Here is a 17,019-nt window from a genome sequence, read left to right as displayed (position 1 = left end):
AGAAGATAAACTGAGCAAATATAAAAACATACTAAATAAATAAATAACTCTGAGAACATGAGTTGTAGAGTCCTCGAAAGTGAGTCCATAGGTTGTGGAATCCCTTTGTTGTTGAGGTGAGTGAAGTTATCCACGCTGGTTCAGGAGCCTGACGGTTGAAGGGTAATAACTGTTTCTGAACCTGGTGGGGTGGTACCTAAGACTCCTGTATCTCCTGTTAGTTAACCGGCAACAATGAATATCAGTCGAGTCAGGTTATATAAAAACAACCAAACATTTATTAAGCACGGATAAACAATAAAAAAACAAACGAAAACCTTAACCGGAAGTTGACCGCTATGCGGCCATTCAACAAATCGTCACTCGGTACTGGTTCTTAGAGCGATAAATGCGAAAACATTTCTTAAAGTGGTAAAGTCAAACACAGTTCTTAAAATGGTAAATTTGAAAGTCCAACAAATCTATACATTCAATTGGGAGAGACTTCTCTGGAGAAGGATTTCTTCATAGACGCGACTTCCCTGCTGGTTCTGTCCAAAGGATTCACGAGGAAGGAAATAAATGGCTTCAAACAACTGACCTTAATTTCTAGAGAGCAAATCCTGCATGAACTACCTTGCTCTTTTGGCAAGAGTTATCTTGATGCAGGTCGCTACTTCTTCAACGAAGACTCAAGGTCGATCCTTTATTAAACTGCCGAACGATACCAACTTCTCTTAATCCTTCAGGTCCTGTACTTCGATAAAGTCTTCACTCTCCAATACTGCTGAAAAGGTACATCAACAAATCTAGCAGAAATTGCCAGTGTGAGGCCTTGCAACAGAATGGAACACTCCGTTTTAAAAATGAAACTGCGTCATAAAACAAATACGCAACAGAACGGAGACACTGACGAACGCTCTAGCTGGAAAACTAACTGCGTCCCCAGAGATCTTCCTTTTTATACCCGTGGTGAACATGTCATCACGTGACCTCACATCAGCGAGAAAATTACATCAGGTGACCTCCAAAAGACCATAACATCATTCTCACAAGAAAGTCACAAGATCTCCTTGAGGTAGGTAACACTCCTTTCCGATGGTAGCAACAAGAGCACGATCTGGATAGTCGGGCATCCTTGATAACGGATGCTGCTTTCTTGTGGCAACGCTCCTTGTAAATTTGCTCAGTGGTGCGGAGGGCTTCTCCTGTGATGGACTGGGCTGTATCCTCTTTTCGTGAGTTCTTCTGTTCTTGGACATTAGTGTTTCCATATCAGGCATGATACAACCAGTCAGGATGCTCTCCACTGTGCATCTATAGAAGTTTGTCAAAGTTTTAGATGACGTGCTGAGTCTGTGCGAACTTCTAAAGAAGTAGCACTTGCCTGCTGGTCCCAGGACGAAATGATAATGCCAAGGAGCTTAAATTTACTGCCTCTGATCCCCTACTGAGGACTGGCTCATGGAGCTGTGATTTCCTCCTCTTGTAGTCATTTGTGGAGTTGGGAGGTGGCTTACCCGTTGTGATATACCCAGTCTCTGAGCTAATCTTGCAGCCATGGTATTTATGTGGCTGGACGAGTTGAACATCTGTTAAGTGGTGAGCCTGCCAGGATGCCAATGCATTGAGGACTTGACATTGAATCGGTGACTTCGGTGCTTCTTTTGAAGTTTGTTTCCTGGCAGAGTGGGGAGGAGGTACCATTGTCCATGAGACTTCATGGGGTCTAGAGCCAATTTTGAGAACTCTGCTCTGGCTGTGTATCACTGCACTGCCACCTCTGGTGGGTGTGCGCTGCCGGTTGTAATGGCAGAGTCTGCGGTTGTATCTGGCTGTTGGTTGACTTGCCTATGGGTCAGCCCCCCAATTCCTACGTATTTCTGAGGAGCACTTTGTAAAGCTGACTATGCTCGCAGTGACAGTCCGTATTTGAATTCCGTGTCTATATTAGTGCAGGGTTTCATCCATTGCATTCCTGACTTACTATTTCAAATGTAGCAACTCTTTACAAAGTGGACTGAAAAACACATGAAAGCAGATAAAGTAGTACTTTTCCAAAAGAGGGGGTGGGGTCAGTGTTGGATCTCCGTTACTTCCCTGATCCTTTGCGTTCTTTCAAAGGTTGAGAATGGCGAGCAGTCACAATTCTTAATGATCGTTTACTTTAAAGTTTAGACAAACACACAAATACTGAGCAAACTAAGTGAAGAGCTGAGGAGCAAAGCAGAGGTTCAGTGAGGAGCAGAGAGGCCCAGGATAAAAAGAAAAGATGGCACCTCTGGGAAAAATCCATCATCTCTATAGTCAAGATAAGAGAAAATTCCTCAGATAAAAATAAACCAATCACTGGTTGCACAATTGCATCACGTGGGTAATATGTTAATTCTCAGCCAATGAGAAAGGTGATAAACCATTATTTATTTATTGACTTGCAGTGCGTAATAGACCTTTGCGGCCCTTGGAACCGAGCTGCCTAGAATTCCCCCAGTATAATCCTAGTCTAATCATGGGACAGTTTAACCTACCAACAAGTACGTCTTTGGACTGTGGGAGGAAACCGGAGCACCCGGAGTAAACCCACGCAGTCACGGGGAAAGTGTACAAACTCCTTACAGGCAGCAGCGGGAATTGAACCCGGGTCACCAGTGCTGTAAAGTGTTGTGCTGACCACTACACTGCCGTGTCACCCCGGTATAGCAGTTATGTAACCGTAAGTAGTGATGAACCACCACATACGGGGGAAAAATACATGAGTTTGTTAAAAAAGTACAAATTATGATAAAACTAGGACTTCAGTCACACATTAATTCATCTAATATCTTATAAAATGTATTTTTTTTTAAATGTGGTCTCCAACGTCAGTGTAGGTTTATGTTTTCAAAGTTCAAAGTAAATTTTATTTTTTTGAGTACACAGAGTATACGTCACCACATACAACCCTGAGGTTCATTTTCCTGCAGGCGCGTTCAGCAAATCTATAGAATAGTAACTGTAAACAGGATCAGTGAAAGATCAACCAGAGTGCAGAAGACATCAAACCGTGCAAATGCAAATATGAATAAATAGCAATAAATAACCAGAATATGAGACAAAGAGTCCTTAAAGTGAGATCATTGGTTGTGGGAACATCTCACTGGATGGGCAAGTGAGTGTAGTTATCCCCTTTTGTTCAAGAGTCTGATGGTTGAGGGGTGGTAACTGTTCTTGAACCTGGTGGTGCGAGTCCTGAGGCTCTTGTACCTTCTACCTTCTGGCAGCAGCGAGAAGAGAGCATGGCCTGGGTGGTGGGGGTCTCTGATGACGGATGCTGCTTTCCTGCGACAGTGTTTCATGTCGATGTGCTCAGTGGTTGGGAGGGCTTTACCCGCAATGGACTGGGCCGAATCTGCTACCTTTTGTTGGATTTTCCGTTCAAAGGCAGTGGTGTTTCCATACCAGGCCGTGATACAGCCCGTCCGTACATTCTATAGGAGTTTATCAGAGTTTTAGATTTCATGCTGGATCTTCACACCCTCCTAAGGAAGTAGTGCTTTCTTTGCAATGTCATTTACTTGCTGGGTCCGGGACAGGTCCTCTGAAATGGTGTCTCCTAGGAATTTTAGTGCAAAAGGTTTTCAGAAAGTTTTTTTTTGGTGGGGGGTGGACAACTCCATTTCTCAGTAATGACGCTGAAGTAAATTATTTTTAGCTGTAAAGGCATCACTATTAACTATGTCTGTTTGGAATGAGCACTGCCAATAGGATTGCAGCATTGTAATGAAATAAATAAAATTCCACCTAGACAAAGGGTATTTATTGAAGGCAGATGATGATAAAACACGAGGTTCTGCAAAGACTGGAAGTCCATAGTAACACACAGAAAATGCTGGAGGAACCCAGCAAGTCAGGCAGCATCAATAGGGTGGAATGAAGAGCCTACTTTTCGGGCCGAGACCTGCTTCCCTATATTGCCACTTGAGAAGGGGATTGAGAATTTTGGGGGAGCCGGTCACGGGGGAGGGATGGGAGCTTCCAGCTGATCGCCAGCTACAGAGGAGCCCGACTGGGTGGAAAGTGATTATGAGATAGCTTGGAGGGCAGGTGGTGGTTTGAACTTGCCAACAGTGGCCCCAGGAAGGCTGAGTAATCCAGCTAAGGCCAAAAGAATCCTCAACCCTCAGGTTCTGCTTCTGTGTTCGAGGCTAATGCTGTTCACAGGCTTTGGGCTGAGGTGGAGTTTTGACCAAGGGGCGTCAAGCCAGCATGTGTAGTCCTGCTAATCAATTTTCAGCCAGCTTCAGTCTGAAGCGGTCCTCACAGCACGGAAGTTTGAGGATCCTAGAGTTCCGACTTCTGAATAAGAACAGGAGTAGGAGTCGGCCATCTGGCCCGTCGAGCCTGCTCCGCCATTCAGTAAGATCACGGCTGATCTGACCATAGACCCATCTCCACCTACCTGCCTTTTCCCCATAACCCTTAATTCCTCTACTATGCAAAAATCTATCCAACCTTGTCTTAAATATATTTACTGAGGCAGCCTCCACTGCTTCATTGGGCAGAGAATTCCACAGATTCACCACTCTCTGGGAAAAGCAGTTCCTCCTCATCTCTGTCTTAAATCTACTCCCCCGTATCTTGAGGCTATGTTCCCAACTCCGTCCCTGTCACCAACCTTTCTGGAAGTGTTCCTGGATGGGGAGGAACCACTATGGTATCCAGTCTCATATATTATTGTTCTGATGTTAGAAATACACCACAACTTGCACTTCATATCGGACCTCTCTTCCTTTCTTTCTTGCTTTTTTTTAAACTTCAGGCATACATGCTGTCACACACCGAGATGCCTGGCACCTTGGAAATGGCCGAGGCTGCCATTAAGAAGCACGAAGACATCATGACCACCATGGATGCCAACGAGGAGAGGATCAACAGCGTGGTGGACTCTGGCAAAAAGCTGATCAGCGAGGGCAATGTCCATGCTGACAAGATCCAGGAGAAAGTGGACTCAATAGACGAACGGTTGGTTAGATTTTGCTTCTATATTGTTCAAGGCTGGGTCTCATTTGTTTGCAAACTCTGGATAATATTACAGTTATACCACCTTTTGCTGGAAATTCTGCACATTTTTCAGCATACGGTGAAAAAAGTTTTGTGAAAATACGATTTTCTGTTACTCAAAATGGCTGGTGTGACATGAAAAATGTTTAATTAATTCTAAGTACTTGCATTTTCAAAGTATGTATGCAGAAAACAACCTTGAAATTCGTCTTCCTCACAGCCACAAAGAAGGATCCTGGAACCAACCCGTTCGAAGAAAAATATCAAGCATCAAACCTCTTTTCACGCCTCCCCCCCCCCCAAACATGCAAAAATAATCGCGCAAATGGTAACCAAAAATAGCGAAAGAATTGAATGAATTGAATTGACTTTATTACTTACATCCTTCACATACATGAGGAGTAAAATTCTTTCCGTCTAAATGTGCAATTTATAATAATTTGTAATAAATAGTATGTTCAACAGGACAGTCGATATAACATAGAAATACAATTGTATCAGCATGAATTAATCAGTCTGCTGGCCTGGTGGAAGAAGCTGTCCCGGAGCCTGTTGATCCTGGCATTTAGGGATGGTAGCAGCTGGAACAGTTTATGGTTGGGGTGCCTCAGGTCCCCAATGATCCTTCAGGCCCTTTTTACACGCCTGTCTCTGTAAATGTTCTGAATAGTGGGAAGTTCACATCTACAGATGCGCTGGGCCATCCGCACCACTCTCTGCAGAGTCCTGCGATTGAGGGAGGTACAGTTCCCGTACCTCCCGTGGCCAGTGATACAGCCAGTCAGGATACTCTCAATTGTGCCCCTGTAGAAAGTCCTTAGGATTTTGGGGACCAAAGCACAGAATATAAAACACAAAGTCAAAAGCATGTTTTAGTTCAATTCATCTCAGTTTTCATTATCTGCAAGCCACTCTGACTCAAAAATCACCCAAAAGTAGTAACAAAAAAGAGCGACCATAACTAGAAAAACTGGAACAAATCATAAACTTGAGTTTGGGTCCAAGTCTACAATCTGCCTCGATTAAACCTTGCTTGGCCTCATCCGCCAACAGCATTGAGGGAGAGAGAGAAATCACTCGAACGCAGGGACCTTCCCTCGAGAGCAGCGAGCGAGAGGCTGGTAAGACAGCGCTGGACAGTCGCCCGCCCTCTGCGGCTGCCTCGATGATTTCAGTCTTCCTCAGTGCTCAGAGATGGAGTCGAACGTGGGCTCTCGCCACGTCTCCTGGCTTCCTGGCCCCCATGCAGTACCCTTTACTCACAGCCTTGTGGACCCCTCCCAGAGACAGATTGCCTGATTGGCCCAAAATCACAGCGCCAGAGTGTAGATAACAGGCTCCAACAGTAGCAAAAACCACATCTGAAATAAAAAGAAGACATAAAAGAAGTGAAAGCAATGGCCTTGTGAATTGTCTTGAGGATGTTTCCTTTGGAAGCATTATTCACTGGTGCCATTAATAATGAATAATTATTAGCGACCACCAATCAGAATCTGTGGAATTCGTTGCCACAGACGGCTGTGGAGGCCAAGTCATTGGGTATATTTAAAGCAGAGGTTGATAGTTTCTTGATTAGTCAGGGCGCCAAATGTTACGGGGAGAAGGCAGGAGAATGGGTGGAGACGGATAATAAATCAGCCATGGTGGAATGGTGGAGCAGACTGGATGGGCTGAATGCCTTATGCCCTGATGGTCTAAAATAAAATAAATGGCATTTCTAACCCAGGGAGGTCCTGTATTTGTCACCAGCTCGCCAGCAATGCTGTTGAATCTCGGATGCCCCCTCACAAGCTGAAGGAGAAGTTGAGGACGATCAGTGAATGCTGATATCAAAATACAGCCAATAGATTAAAAGAAAGAATCCTCAAACCCAAAATACCAAAAAAAGAATTAGCATTTTTTACGGCGTGCATGCCAGCTTGGTAGGAGAGTGCATTTTTTTTCTGGAAGGTTTTGGTTTCCTTGGTCTTATTGGAAGTTAAACGCTACTAGTTTTGAGAAATTTGCAAGCTGTTCCAGCAGATGGATTAATATGCAGAAAGATTGTAAGCCCAACCTTTGGAGCCGTACAGCAGTACCCAACATGTCGATGCAGCTACTAAGAAGGCCTGACAGCGACTATATTTCATTAGGAGTTTGAGGAGATTTGGCATGTCACCAAAGACACTCTCAAATTGCTACAGATGTACTGTGGAGAACATTCTGACTGGCTACATCACTGTCTGGTATTGGGGGAAGAGGGATTGCTCATGCAAAGAATCGAAGTAACTTGCAGAGCTGCCTTCGAGGAGCGATGCTTCAGAAAGGCGGCGTCCATCGTTAAGGACCGTCATCTCTGAAGTTGTGCCTGTTCTCATTGCTATCATCTCAAAAAAGATACAGAAGCCTGAAGGCACACAGTCAACAATTCAGGAACAGCTTCTTCCCCTCTGCCATCTGAGTTCTGAATGGCCATTGAACCCATGAACACTACCTCACGCAACACACATCAGAGTTGCTGGTGAACGCAGCAGGCCAGGCAGCGTCTCTAGGAAGAGGTACAGTCGACGTTTCGGGCCGAGACCCTTCATCAGGACTACCGAAGGGTCTTGGCCCGAAACGTCGACTGTACCTCTTCCTAGAGACGCTGCCTGGCCTGCTGCGTTCACCAGCAACTTTGGTGTGTGTTGCTTGAATTTCCAGCATCTGCAGAATTCCTCGTGTTTACATTTTTAGGAACACTACCTCACTACTTTTTTATTTCTATTTTTGCACTACTTATTTAATTTAACTATATATATATATAATACACACACACACTTGAAGTAATTCATGTTTTTCTATTATTATGTATTGCATTGAACTGCTGCTGCAAAGACAACAAATTTCACAACATATGCCAGTGATACTAAACCTGATTGTGTTGTCTTGCACTGCTTTAACTTCCTAAAATGCATCACTGCCCACTTGTCTTAAGTTAAACTTCCATCTGCTGTAGCCTTGGACAACGTTTTTCACTGTGTGCTATACAAATGTTGGTATCATCCACAAACTTAATTCCTTCGTTCCGATCCAGATCATTAACTTGGATATGGGGCAGCGTTTGTCTGGTTTAAAGAGAAATTTAGTTGGTTCACACCCACTGGAATTTAGGTGAAAAGGATTTGGATATAAGGATTAGCTTTATTTATTCGATTCAATTCAAGTTTAATTGTCATTCGCCCATCGGTAAACACTCATGAATACAGCCAGATGAGACAGTGTTGCTCCAGGGTCAAGGTACAAAACACAAGACCAACATTCATACACAGCACAAAGCACACACCAGATATGGTATCACAATCACGCTATAAAGGAGTAGAGAACTCGCGGCATCAATCCACCGTCAACCACAGTAGGGCCTGTCCCCTCCAGCCACATCGCCCCCCAGGTGACACCACAGCTTGAGGCCCAGTCCTCGCTCATATTAGACAGCCGGCCCATACAGAATGTCAGTAAAAATACAGCGACACAAAATGCATATAGTCGGTCCCCCCCCCAGCCCATTGAAAGCGTACTATGTGTAAATTGAAACGTGGGGTGAAATGCTTTGGTTTTTGTCAACCCAAATGAGTGAGGATTGTGCTGGGCCACCGTGCTTCCAGTACCCACTGCCCATTAACACTAACCGTACATCGTTGGAATGTGGGAGGAAACCAGAGCAGCTGGAGAAGACCCATGCCGTCACAGGGAGAATGTGCACAGTCCTTACGGACAGCAGCGGGAATGAAACCCAGCTCGGTGATTGCCTGCCCTGTAAAAGCAATGCACTCACCATTACACCACAGTGCATCACAGTATACAAAATTGTGAGGGGTATAGATGGGGGTAAATGCAAGCAGGCTTTTTCCACTGAGGTTGGGTGGGACTACATCCTGAGGTCATAGGTTAAGGGTGAAAGGTGACAAGTTTAAGGGGAACATGACGGGAAACTTCTTCATGAGGGTGGTGAGAGTGGAACGAGCGGCCAGCACAGGTGGTGCATGCGAGCTCGGTTTCAACGTTTAAGAGAAGTTTGGATAAGCACATGGATGTTAGGGATATGGAGGTTGATGGGAGTAAGCAGTTTAAATGGTTCGGCACTGACTAGATGGGCCGAATGTCCTATTTCTGTGCTGTGCTTCTCTATGACTATTAGATTATGAGAAAACTCAGTCCTCTTTTATTGTCATTTAGAAATACATACGTGCATTAAGAAATGATACAATGTTTCTCCGGAGTGATATCACAGAAAACAGGACAAACCAAAGACTAACACTGACAGAACCACATAATTATAACATACAGTTACAGCAGTGCAAAGCAATACCATAATTTGATAAAGAACAGACCATGGGCACTGTAAAAAGTCTCAGAAGTCCCCGAGTCGATCGACTCCCGAGTCCCCGATAGCTGGCAGCAAAAGGGAGAAACTCCCTGCCATAAACCTCCAGGCACCGTCAACTTGCCGATGCCTTGGAAGCAGCCGACATTGAGTCCATCTGTCCGAAAACTCCGAGCTTCCGACCAGCCTCTCCGATACAGCCTCCTGAGCACCATCCCCTGCTGAGTGCCTTCAACCTCTCCCCGGCCGCTGAAACACGCAAAGCCGAGGATTTCGGGGTCTCCAGCTCCGGAGATTCCGGTTACCACACAGTAGCAGCGGCAGCGAAGCGAGCATTCCAGAAGTTTTCCAGATGTTCCTCCGTGCTCTCACGTCTGTCTCCATCAAATCAGAATTGTGCACAGTCCCCTACTTGACAGATAACAGATATTCATCACCGAAGTGGCCGCACACGCTGTTGTCGTGTCGCCATCTTCTCCCCCCTCCCGGGAGGATTTTTAAAACTTAAAATTCTAAGATGGGTGCTGGGAGGACATCTGCAATTTCCAGACTATACGGGGGTGGGGGGTGGTCCCGACCTTTCTTATGTCATGGATCCCTACCATTCAACAAGAGGTAGGGAACCCCTGGATGAGGGTGTGGACTAAGACGGAGGGAGGGGCTGGATATTCAGGGCTGACATGAGGTGGAACAGTAAAATGGGGGAGACTGGTTTCAAGCAAGTTAGTGGCCGCCGATTACTTCAGTTTCTTAGGTTTTTTTGTATTTCATCCTCAACCAATAAAAGCTCATCTCATTCCCTTTTCACTGTTCCCTGAATAGTGCAGTACAGTCGGCCCTCCTTATCCGCGAGGGATTGGTTCCGGGCTCCCTTGCGGATAACCAAAAAACGTGGATGCTCAAGTCCCTTTTTCAACCTGTCTAAATGCAGTGGATCTTAGGACCCAGTGGAGCCCCGGATGTTATTTAACCTGTGTCAGTGCGGTGGACATTAGGACCCGGTGGCGGAGCTCTGAACCTGCAGTGTTTCTGTTCATGAAAATAATCACGATCACGATTTAAAATAAAGTAATAATAAAGCGATTGGGAAGAGGTGAAACGCCATTGATCATTGGAAAAGCGTTGGGCTACAGTCGGTCAACGATCGGAACAATTTTAAAGGATAAAGTGAGAAAAGCCCTGTCCCGAATAGAGCTACGGTTATTACTAAGCAACGCAGTGGGTTTTGGGTTTTTCATCCTCTACATCAACCCAGCAGGGATGGACAGTGCTCGGGAGCACTCTGTCACTGGATCGAGCTCGGGAATTTCCGTTCCCGAACTCGGTGCTGAAACATACGTTTCTTAAGTGTTTTATAAGACTATAAAACCATAAAATATAGGAGCAGAAGTTGGCCATTTGGCCCATAGAGTCTGCTCCGCTATTCAGTCACGGGCTGATCCAATTCTTCCCGTCATCCAAACTCCCTTGCCTCCTCCCCATATCCTTTGATGCCCTGACTAATCAAGAACCTATCTATCTCTGCCTTAAATGCACCCAATCACTTAGCCTCCACAGATGCTCGTGGCAACAAATTCCACAGATTTACCGCCCTCTGACTAAAGTAATTTCTCCACATCTCTGTTCTGAATGAACGTCCTTCAATCCTGAAGTCGCGCCCTCTTGTTCTAGACTCTCCTACCATGGGAAATAACTTTGCCATATTTAATTTGTTCAGGCCTCTTAACATTCATGAATTTAACATTCATTAACAGTACATGAATCAAATTACAAGGTTTATATGTTTGTTCTTATTATGTGAAGAAAAACATGACAATGCTTCTCTTACAAAAATATTTTCATAGAATCAACGTCATAATACACTTAATCTTTAAGTCTTAATACATATGCATGGAAAGGTAAAATATATACTATATACTAAGACAAACGTTTGACTAACTGACGCTAAATAATACCGGATATATCTGTTCTGACTTACTTAGTAAGAGAACTTCCGTTTTTTTTTATCCCAATCCACGATAACCTACGCACATTCTCCCGTATATATCTCTAGATTACTTACAATAATTAATACAATGTAAATGCTATGTAAAATAGATGTTGTACTGCATTGCTTAGGGAATAATGACAAAAAAAAGTCTGTACATGTTCGAACAACAAGTGCTGGAAGAGCACCTACGGGTTTTCTCGATTTGCGGTTGGTTGAATTCACGCATGCGGAACTCGCGGATAAGGAGGGGCGACTGTATCTTTATTGGACTTTTACTGGTGTTAAAGTAAATAAATTATGTGAATTGGAGAGATACAATCTCTTTTATGGTACAATTAGTTTTATAAGATCACTTTGACCAGAGTTCCCCAATAATCATGACTCATGACATGCGTATCTCCTCCTTGCTGGTGCCATCCCTGACTGAAACTTAAATTTCTCTTATAATTCCAGACATCGGAGGAATCGCCAAACTGCCAATGACCTTGCTGACAAGCTCAAGGATAACCTGGAGCTGCAGAAGTTCCTTCAGGATTGCCAGGAGGTAACTTCAGTTTGGCGTGCCCTGGGTTATGCTGCCCGGATAACTTGACAAGTACACACTCCTTATTTGGAAGGCTCTTTAGTGTCCTTTAAAGAAACAACCGCACTAAAACTAGTGTAAATCATTCTCTTCAGCGTTTAAGATCGCATACAATAGCAACTTTTAAAAGAGAATTGAATTTCAATTTTTCGATGAGGTACTTGCAGGGGTTCCTAAATCACATTTTCTCCGAAGTCAAAGTGAATTTATTATCAGAGTACGTATAGAATAGTACAGCACAGTACAGGCCCTTCGGCCCACAATGTTGTGCCGACCCTCAAACCCTGCCTCCCATATAAGCCCCCACCTTAAATTCCTCCATATACCTGTCTAGTAGTCTCTTAAATTTCACTAGTGTATCTGCCTCCACCACTGACTCAGGCAGTGCATTCTACACACCAATCACTCTCTAAGTAAAAAAGCCTTCCTCTAATATCCCCCTTGAACTTCCCACCCCTTACCTTAAAGCCATGTCCTCTTGTATTGAGCAGGGGTGCCCTGGGGGAGAGGCACTGGCTATCCACTCGATCTATTCCTCTTATTATCTTGTACATATACGTCAGCGCAGGCTGAGGTTCATTTCCTTGCAGGGATTTACAGAAAAATAAAGAATTTTATGAACAATATGCAAAAGGAGACAAGTCGTGTAAATTTTTAAAAAAGTAAATAAATAATACTGAGAGCATGAGTTGTAAAGTCCTTGAAAATGAGACTTGTAGGTGGTGGAATCAGTTCAGAGTTGAGGTGAGTGAAGTTGTCCTTGCTGGTTTGAGTACCTCACACACAGAATGCTGAAGGAGCTCAGCAGGTCAGGCAGGGTCTGTGGAAATGAATGGTCGGTCAACGTTTCGGACCAAGTCCGAATGTCAGGTATCTATTCATTTCCATAAATGCTCCGGATTTCCGGCATCTGTGGAATTGCCTGTGGTTCAGGAGCCTGGTGGTTGTAGTAATAACTGTTCCTGGACCTGCTGCTGTGGTCACAGATCCAAGTGGAAAATTATTGGTGTATTCATCCTGAAACATGTACCCAGAAACTCTAATCCACTTCCACTAGCTATATCTACTGCTTGACCATTGCTGTTCGTACAAAACCTGTGTGGCTGTTAAAGGCATTACTGTCTTCTATTGAACAGAGGTGAACAGCTCAGCTTTAAGTTCATAACAGCCGCATAGCTGCTCCGCAGCACCCCCTAGTGGCCCCTGATGGGAAATGCCTTCTAAACCACATGAACCATTGGGCGTAGTCCTGAATTATAAATCAGGTGTACGTCTGCTCCTACCACATTGGGCTGGAGGTGTCCTGTGCTTAGGAAGATGGCCTCAGATGGATGTATGTTGACTGAAGTGCAAATTCAATCCAAGGGACGAGATTCAAAAGGATTCAAAGTACATTTATTATCAAAGTATGTATGCAGGATTCATCTTCCCCGCAGACAACCACGAAACAGAGAATAAAAAAAACCTTGTAGCCCTTTTTTTAAAGAAAAACGTCAAACCCCCAACGCACAAGAAGAAAAAACAAATCGTGCAAACGGCAAAATAAGAGCGAAAAACACAGAATATAAAACACCAAGTCACAAATCATCCAACCAGTCCGAGCATATTCAGTTCCGTTCAGTCTTGCTTTGTGCCGCAGAGCCAGTCTGTCCCGAAATCATAACAAAAGAGCAACCAGAGGCCAGGAACAATCATAACACGAAATACAGTGTCCAATCCGCACACCGCGTCGATTTAAACCTTGCCCAAGACCCAGGACTCTGGCATAGATAGAGATAGACCATTCGAACGCAGGGACCTTCCTCCGGCAGCAGATGGTGTTGGTAAAGAGATGTTTTTGTACTGTCCCATAGCAGTGAAACCACCTTCCTCACAGTTCACCAAGCTTCTGAGTTTTGCGTTGATCAGCCCTCATTGGTAACCCGTCTGTAGCAGTTACTGGCAAAGAAACCAAAACCACTCAGAGAGTAAGCACGAAGTCTTGCCGGGTGAAACTTCTCGTAGACAGTTATGGTTGTAGTGCTGGCAGCTCGTTAACAGAAGAAGGATCTCGTGCAGGATGGAGCGAGCTGCGGTGTCCGTCAAGATCGTGGCCCAGGCTCTGTGGTCATTTTAAGTTCGGAAGGATGCTTTTGGGGACAGTGAGTGGGGAGTTAGGGGGTCAGGTTAAGGTTCAGGGACAGTGAGGTCAGAGTTAGAGGTCAGGCCCCGCTCCACACTGCACAAGTTTAATTGTTGTTCAGCCAGGCATTGAATCCGTTAGTCTTGCGAGACCATGGATCTGCGCCAGGAAAGCCTTCACTCTCCAGGGCGCAGGCCTGGGCAAGGTTGTATGGAAGACCAGCAGTTGCCCATGCTGCAAGTCTCCCCTCTCGACGACACTGATGTTGTCCAAGGGAAGGGCATTAGGACCCGTACAGCTTGGCACCGGTGTCGTCACAGAGCAATGTGGGGTTAAGTGCCTTGCTCAAGGACACAACACGTTCCCTCGGCTGGGGCTCGAACTCACGACCTTCAGATCACTAGTCCAATCCCTTAAACACTTGGCCACGTGCCCACACATTGACTACAGCCAAAAGAAACGCCGTTCTTTTGGGGCCAAGATGCAAAACACTGTATCCCAATAGTCACATAAGGACACACATAGTTATGATAGCTGAAAACATGCAGTCACAAAAAAATAGTCATCGTCATACTTTATTGATCCCGGGGGAAATTGGTTTTCGTTACAGTTGCACCATAAATAATAGATAGTAATAGAAATAGTAATAGTAATACTACTACTAGTAAATAGTAAATAGCCATAGAAATAACAACTAGTACTAGAATAGTAATAGAAAATAGTAATAAATAGTTAAATAGTAATATGTAAATTATGCCAGTAAGTTATGAAATAACTCCAGGACCAGCCTATTGCCTCAGGGTGTCTGACCCTCCAAGGGAGGAGTTGTAAAGTTTGATGGCCACAGGCAGGAATGACGCTCTGTGTTGCATCTCGGTGGAATGAGTCTCTGGCTGAATGTACTCCTGTGCCCACCCAGTACATTATGTAGTGGATGGGAGACATTGTCCAAGATGGCATGCAACTTGGACAGCATCCTCTTTTCAGACACCACCGTGAGAGAGTCCAGTTCCATCCCCACAACATCAGTGGCCTTACGAATGAGTTTGTTGATTCTGTTGGTGTCTGCTACCCTCAGCCTGCTGCCCCAGCACACAACAGCAAACATGATCGCACTGGCCACCACAGACTCATAGAACATCCTCAGCATCGTCCGGCAGATGTTAAAGGACCTCAGTCTCCTCAGGAAATAGAGACGGCTCTGACCTTCTTGTAGACAGCCTCAGTGTTCTTTGACCAGTCCAGTTTATTGTGAATTCGTATCCCCAGGTATTTGTAATCCTCCAGCATGTCCACACTGACCCCCTGGATGGAAATATATACTTTTATAACTATATATACCTGAGTGTCATGGCCTGTAGACAGATGTTGCAGCAGTTCTCACTGCGCACTGGTGCTGCCGTAGACGAACGCAGTCTAACTCGTCTCCCACCGAGTGAACACAGGAGAGCGGCACTGAAGGGACAGCCAGCTCTCAACCCAACACGGACTCCAGCACTCTCCCGCCCCGGCTCCGTCATCTCCCTCCCTATCCGGCTGCAGCAGGCAGCCCCGCGGCATGAAGGCCCGGTCTGTGCGACGGCCGAGGCACACGGCTCTCCAGCTGTCTCGTCTTGCCACTGAAGAAGTGGACCGGACTTGCCGCGTTCTACGTTACTGAGGTCCTGCAGAGCCGTGCAATCACAATAAAGATGTCCAAGGCAAATCCTTTGCACCGTTAGTTGGGCCGTGCACCGCCTTCGAGACCTTCCTCCTTGGGAGGCTGTAGGTGCTGGCAACAAGTCCAGATCCACGATCATCAAGCCAGCCCCCCAGTGGGATGGACCCAGCAGCACTTGATATTCTCAGTATTGTCTTGCGATCGCACAGAACTGCAAAGGAAGAACAATTCCACCTCTGTTTGGACTCCGAGAGGTCACTGCAACAGAGCACGCTGCCATCTTACCGGAAGGAGAACTGCAGTGACATGGATGAGTGATGAAGGATAGCTGGCATTGAGGTCTCCGCTCCGCACTCGAAAAGCCAGCAATGTTGCCGGGGGGTGGTGCGCAAGAAGCATCTGGAGACCAGGACTCCGCTCCGCGCTCGAAAAGCCATCGGCATGGACGTGGGGCGAGAAACGTCCAGAGTCCAGACCTCTGCTCCGCGCTGAGTGTGGACGTGGGAACGAAGGACGTCCATGGTGGTTGGGCTGTCCCAGTTCGGTGCTCGTCCACCCAAGCAGGAGGGGCGAGGGCCAGTCAGTTGGCGCACTTGGCGTTCGAGCTGTGGAGCCAGTCGGCTGGTCTGGGAGTCGATGCTGAAGGGTCAGTTGGAAATCCAGAGGTCATGGCCTAGCAGCCGAAGCCTGGCGGTGCAAGATGCGTCCTGGAGTTGGAGAGCTTTCCGTGTGTGTGGGTGGGACAGAGGAGAGAGGAAAGGGCTGTGTTTTGTGGTCTGTTCTGTGTTGTTTTGCCAAGCATGGTGGGTATGCTACATTGGCACCAGAAAACTTGCGGGCTGCCCCCAGCACGACCTTGAGTGTGTTGGCTGTTAATGCAGACAACGCATTTCACATTTATTTGATATACATCTGCTAAATAAACCTTAATCTGATCTACAAATTCAGGAATTTCTCTACACTGGTGTGACCACGTAACAGTATCAGCAGTCAGGACACGTCCCAGGGCTTGTGTGGTGGATTCTTCGGCTGTGACCCTATTTTTGCTGCATAAAAGTTCAATGTAAATTTATTATCAAAGTGCATTTATATTACCACAAGCATCATGTAATTCAAAGGTGAAGATTTCAGTATCTGAGTCACCACATACAACCCTGAGATTCATTTCCCTGCTGGCATACTCAGCAAATCTATAGAATAGTAACTGTAAACGGGATCAATGAAAGATCAACCAGAGTGCAGAAGACAACAAACTGTGCAAATGCAAATATCGGTAATTAACAATAAATAACGAGAGCATGAG

General features: G+C 45.5%; 1 protein-coding gene across 9 annotated transcripts in view; it reads left to right on the top strand.

The window, feature by feature from the left end:
- LOC134339548 (spectrin beta chain, non-erythrocytic 1-like) overlaps positions 1 to 17,019 on the top strand; it is a 509,093-nt gene that overhangs the window by 413,845 nt on the left and 78,229 nt on the right. For all 9 annotated transcript variants that reach the window (XM_063036164.1, XM_063036163.1, XM_063036170.1 and 6 more), the window contains 2 exons: positions 4,778 to 4,980; positions 11,805 to 11,895. In XM_063036164.1, the coding sequence (XP_062892234.1) occupies positions 4,778 to 4,980; positions 11,805 to 11,895 (294 nt within the window). The remainder of the gene's footprint in view (positions 1 to 4,777; positions 4,981 to 11,804; positions 11,896 to 17,019) is intronic.

This window comes from Mobula hypostoma, chromosome 30 (genome assembly GCF_963921235.1).
Source record: "Mobula hypostoma chromosome 30, sMobHyp1.1, whole genome shotgun sequence".
Lineage (NCBI taxonomy): Eukaryota > Metazoa > Chordata > Chondrichthyes > Myliobatiformes > Myliobatidae > Mobula > Mobula hypostoma.
The sequence above is the reverse complement of the archived record's forward strand: the minus strand, read 5'-3'. Positions and strand labels throughout refer to the sequence as shown.